Consider the following 3,985-nt stretch of genomic DNA (forward strand, 5'->3'; position numbering starts at 1 on the left):
ATCTGATCTGTGGCCGTAAAAACAAACTTAAACATTTTCAGGGTAAAGTTGCAGGCACTCGCAGTGCTCCTTCCAAGCCTACGGGATGGTGAAAGGGATGTGGGTTCCCACATACCAAATCCTGCAGGTCCGTAAAAAAAATGCATATAAAATTAAAGAATTCAAGGTAATATTTAAAAAAAAAATAATTCCCCTGGTATGCCTAGCCAATTTATTGTCAATGCTCCTAAAATACCTAATGTTTACATAAAAATAAAAAGCCAACAAACATTTTTGGCCTTTAAAGCCCCCACAGCCTCAGTGCGTACAAAAGCTAAAGCCAAAAAAAATTGTCACGGTTTATAACAGCGTTTGTTAAAAAAGTAGAAAACAAAAAGTGACCCTAACAAAACACCTGCTCTTCTAAGAGAAATTACAGCTGTGTAAACATTAAGGTCACCATTTTGCAAAACATACATTTTAATTTCACCACTGCTGCAAAAAATCATTATCTATTGGCCTGCAAATAAAGTCCTACAATTAAATCTTAGGCTTCAAATACCCTTTAATTAAGCCACCTTAATACCCGACCAATTCCAAAACCTACACTCACTCCTACCACAGGTTCAAAAAAATCTGTAAATTACAAGGCCAAATACATGTGCTTCAAAATATATATCAAATTAAAACACATGCCTTTCATACCATCTATAAAGCATTTATCTTATGGACTAATTATAATGTACGGTGCTATGTAACTAAGGCTACAAAATAACCCCAGCTTACTATTACAGTAAACACATTGTTTTTGTTTAATTTAAAAATATGTTATTGTGGTTATAAAAAACAAGAACAACAAAACTACCTTTCATGTTCATACTAATTACACATTATCGTTACATCCAACCAAAAGTTATGGGGCTAAACCTGATCCTTTTAATCTAAAATCAAAAATACAAGGTCTAAAAAATAAAAGTTTAAAAATGATGGTTGCGCTAAAAGCACTAAAGGGGGGAGTGTGAAAAACGGGATTTAAGGGCAGCCATCTTAGTTCTGTTAAAAAAAAAAAAAAGCAAAAGTCAGGCTAACTCTAACCCCTAAGAACGCAAAACTTATCAAGGCAAAACTGGTGCAAGCGAACAAAAATTGCAAAGCAAAGCTGGTTTTAACCTTGCCTTAAAATAATAAAATGTAATTGTAGTAAAAAAATATTTAAAAGAAATAAAATATTTTAAAAAATGTATAAACAAAGCAGAGCTTTATGTAATAAAAAGGTATAAATACTTGCCTTACATTGTTTATACTTTAAAAATTAGCATAAAAACGGATACTATCCAAACGGCTGTCTTCCTTCTTGCAATTGCCTAAAAATAAAACTGTCTCTAACTTGTTGCATGCAAACTAAAAGTAAGAACTTGTTTTCTTCTACAATATCCATTTGTTCTTTTGTCCACATTGGTACTGAGCGTAAATAATTCCTCTCCCTCCATGGTATTTATCATTTACCTAGATTTCAGTAAGGCGTTTGATACAGTGCCACATGGGGAATTATTAATTTAATTGGAAAAGATGGGGATCAATATGAAAATTGAAAGGAATAAGGAATTGGTTAAAGGGGAAAGACTACAGAGGGTCATACTGAAAGGCAAACTGTCAGGCTGGAGGAAGTTACCAGCGGAGTTCCTCAAGGATCGGTTTTGGGACCAACAGCAATTGTCCTTTAAGCCAAATGCCAGAGCATCTTGCCAATTCTACGTAGTGTCACAGACCCTCATTCGTGGATCTTGAAAACAGCAATTTCTAACATTATATTTTCTGTACGCAGTCCAATACAATGTAACGTCACATGGAGTAGCTGAGTCAGAGAACTAAGGATAATGACACAGAGAATTCATTCTGCCATCTGCTGTTTATTGGTTAAAATATAATAATGATTATAATTACCAAGAAAAAATCTTCCTATATAACACCCTTTTAAAGGCATCATTTACCTCCTTGTTTCTCAGGCTGTAGATCAGGGGGTTCAACATGGGGATCACAAGGGTATAAAACACAGAGGTAACCTTGTCTTGGTCCATCAAATAGCTGGAACTGGGTCTTAAATATATACATATCAGTGTCCCATAAAACATAGTGATGACTGTCAGGTGGGAGGCGCAGGTGGAAAAGGTTTTGCGTCTCCCCTTGGCAGAATGGATCCTGAGAATGGCCGCGAGGATGCACATGTAGGAGATAAGGACACCCAGGAAAGTAGTCGTGACAATTACAGTCGAGAAAGTGAAAAGTACAAGGTCAGTGACCTGGGTGTCGGAGCAAGACAGCTTCAGCATGGGGGGAACGTCACAGAAGAAATGGTTGACAACACTGGAGCTGCAGAAGGACAGACTGAATATAAATAGAGTTTGCACAATTGAATTAACAGAGCCACAGACATATGTGCCAGCCACCAACAGGACACAGTGTCTCTTGGACATAATGGTTCTGTAGAGCAGTGGATTACAGATAGCTTTGAAGCGGTCATACGCAATCACAGCCAGGAGGCAACATTCACTGGTCACAAAAAAACAGACGAAGAATAGTTGTGCCGCACACTCAATGAAAGGAATGGTTCTCGTCTCTGCTACAAAGGTCATGAGCAGCCTGGGAGCTATGGCTGTGGAATATCCAATATCTACAATGGACATCTGGCTTAGGAAAAAGTACATGGGGGTATGAAGTCGGGTTTCAACCATGATTAACGCTATCATCCCAAGATTCCCCATCAGGCTGGCCACATATATCACTAGGAACAACATAAAGAGGGGGATCTGTAGATCTGGATGATCTGTGAATCCCACGAAAATGAACTCTGTCACCGTGGTATGGTTTCTCTCTGCCATTTATTCCAGAAACTCTCTCCTCTGCTGGTGAAAAATAAAAAAAAGGATTACAATTAATCATGGGCCAATAAAGTATTGAGTACAGATCCCTCATAATCCCTGTGATTGTTCCTGTGAAACAGTGTATAAACATAACACGTCAAAGGACACTCCTAGGGAATGTTCTCTTTGTATTTCCCACATGCTTTCCATTAGAGATAGGATATGACCCAGCTACAGAAATATTGTATACTCTGTGTTAATATGCATGAAACCATCCAGTGGGTCAAATCTTCTATAAAATAAGAGATATATAGATTGGGAGTGTTTAGTTTAGAAGGGAGGCAAATAATCTGCTATCAGTGTACGCAAATAATCAATGCTATAGAGTTTATTCATGGTCATTGATTTTCTCTTCCTAATCCAAACGACCTCAAAGGGCACAAGGGATGCTCAGTGCCCCTTTTATATAGGTGCCTAAATAGAAATTTAGGTGCCTACTATGAGGCAGCCCCAGCAGAAAAGTTTGGTATCACTGTCTATGCAGCCTTAAAGTGTCACTGTCCTATTGGAGTCAGTTTATGTTTTACAGACATTCTTTGTTACCATGTGCATTATTTTTCCTCCCTCTTACAAATCCTCCCAGAGGTACTAACATTTGTAAGTGGTGTGGACTGTAACTGATTCTATGGTTACTTTTGACTCTCAGATTCCCAGAGCCTAGAAATGAGAAAATGCATCTCCTAGGGATAAATACTAAGTTAACCTGTGGAACTCCTTGCCAGAAGATGTTTTGAGGGCCAAGACTATAGCAGGGTTCAAAAAAGAACTAGATAAGCTCATGGAGGATAGGTCCATCAATGGCTATTAGCCAGGATGGGCAGGGATGGTGTCCCTAGCCTCTGTTTGCCAGAAGCTGGGAATGGGCGACAGGGGACGGATCACTTGATGATTGCCTGTTCTGTTCATTCCCCCTGGGGCACCTGGCACTGGCCACTGTCAGAAGACAGGATACTGGGCTAGATGGACCTTTGGTCTGACCCAGTGTGGCCGTTATGTTTCTATGGAATTTCACTGCCACATTCACAAAGAGATGCTCAAAAGATAATAATAATGACATTTCTTACCAGTCATGGTGTAGGTGTACA

At 38.7% G+C, this 3,985-nt stretch overlaps 1 protein-coding gene across 1 annotated transcript; it reads right to left on the minus strand.

Moving 5' to 3' along the window:
• Positions 1-1,919: 1,919 nt before the first annotated feature.
• On the minus strand, positions 1,920-2,861 carry LOC144265969 (olfactory receptor 5AR1-like). The gene has a single exon (XM_077819071.1). It carries the CDS (start codon positions 2,856-2,858, stop codon positions 1,920-1,922), a length of 939 nt encoding a protein of 312 aa, XP_077675197.1. The 5' UTR covers positions 2,859-2,861.
• Positions 2,862-3,985: the final 1,124 nt, after the last annotated feature.

This window comes from Eretmochelys imbricata, chromosome 6, assembly GCF_965152235.1.
Source record: "Eretmochelys imbricata isolate rEreImb1 chromosome 6, rEreImb1.hap1, whole genome shotgun sequence".
In the NCBI taxonomy this organism is placed as follows: Eukaryota; Metazoa; Chordata; order Testudines; family Cheloniidae; genus Eretmochelys; species Eretmochelys imbricata.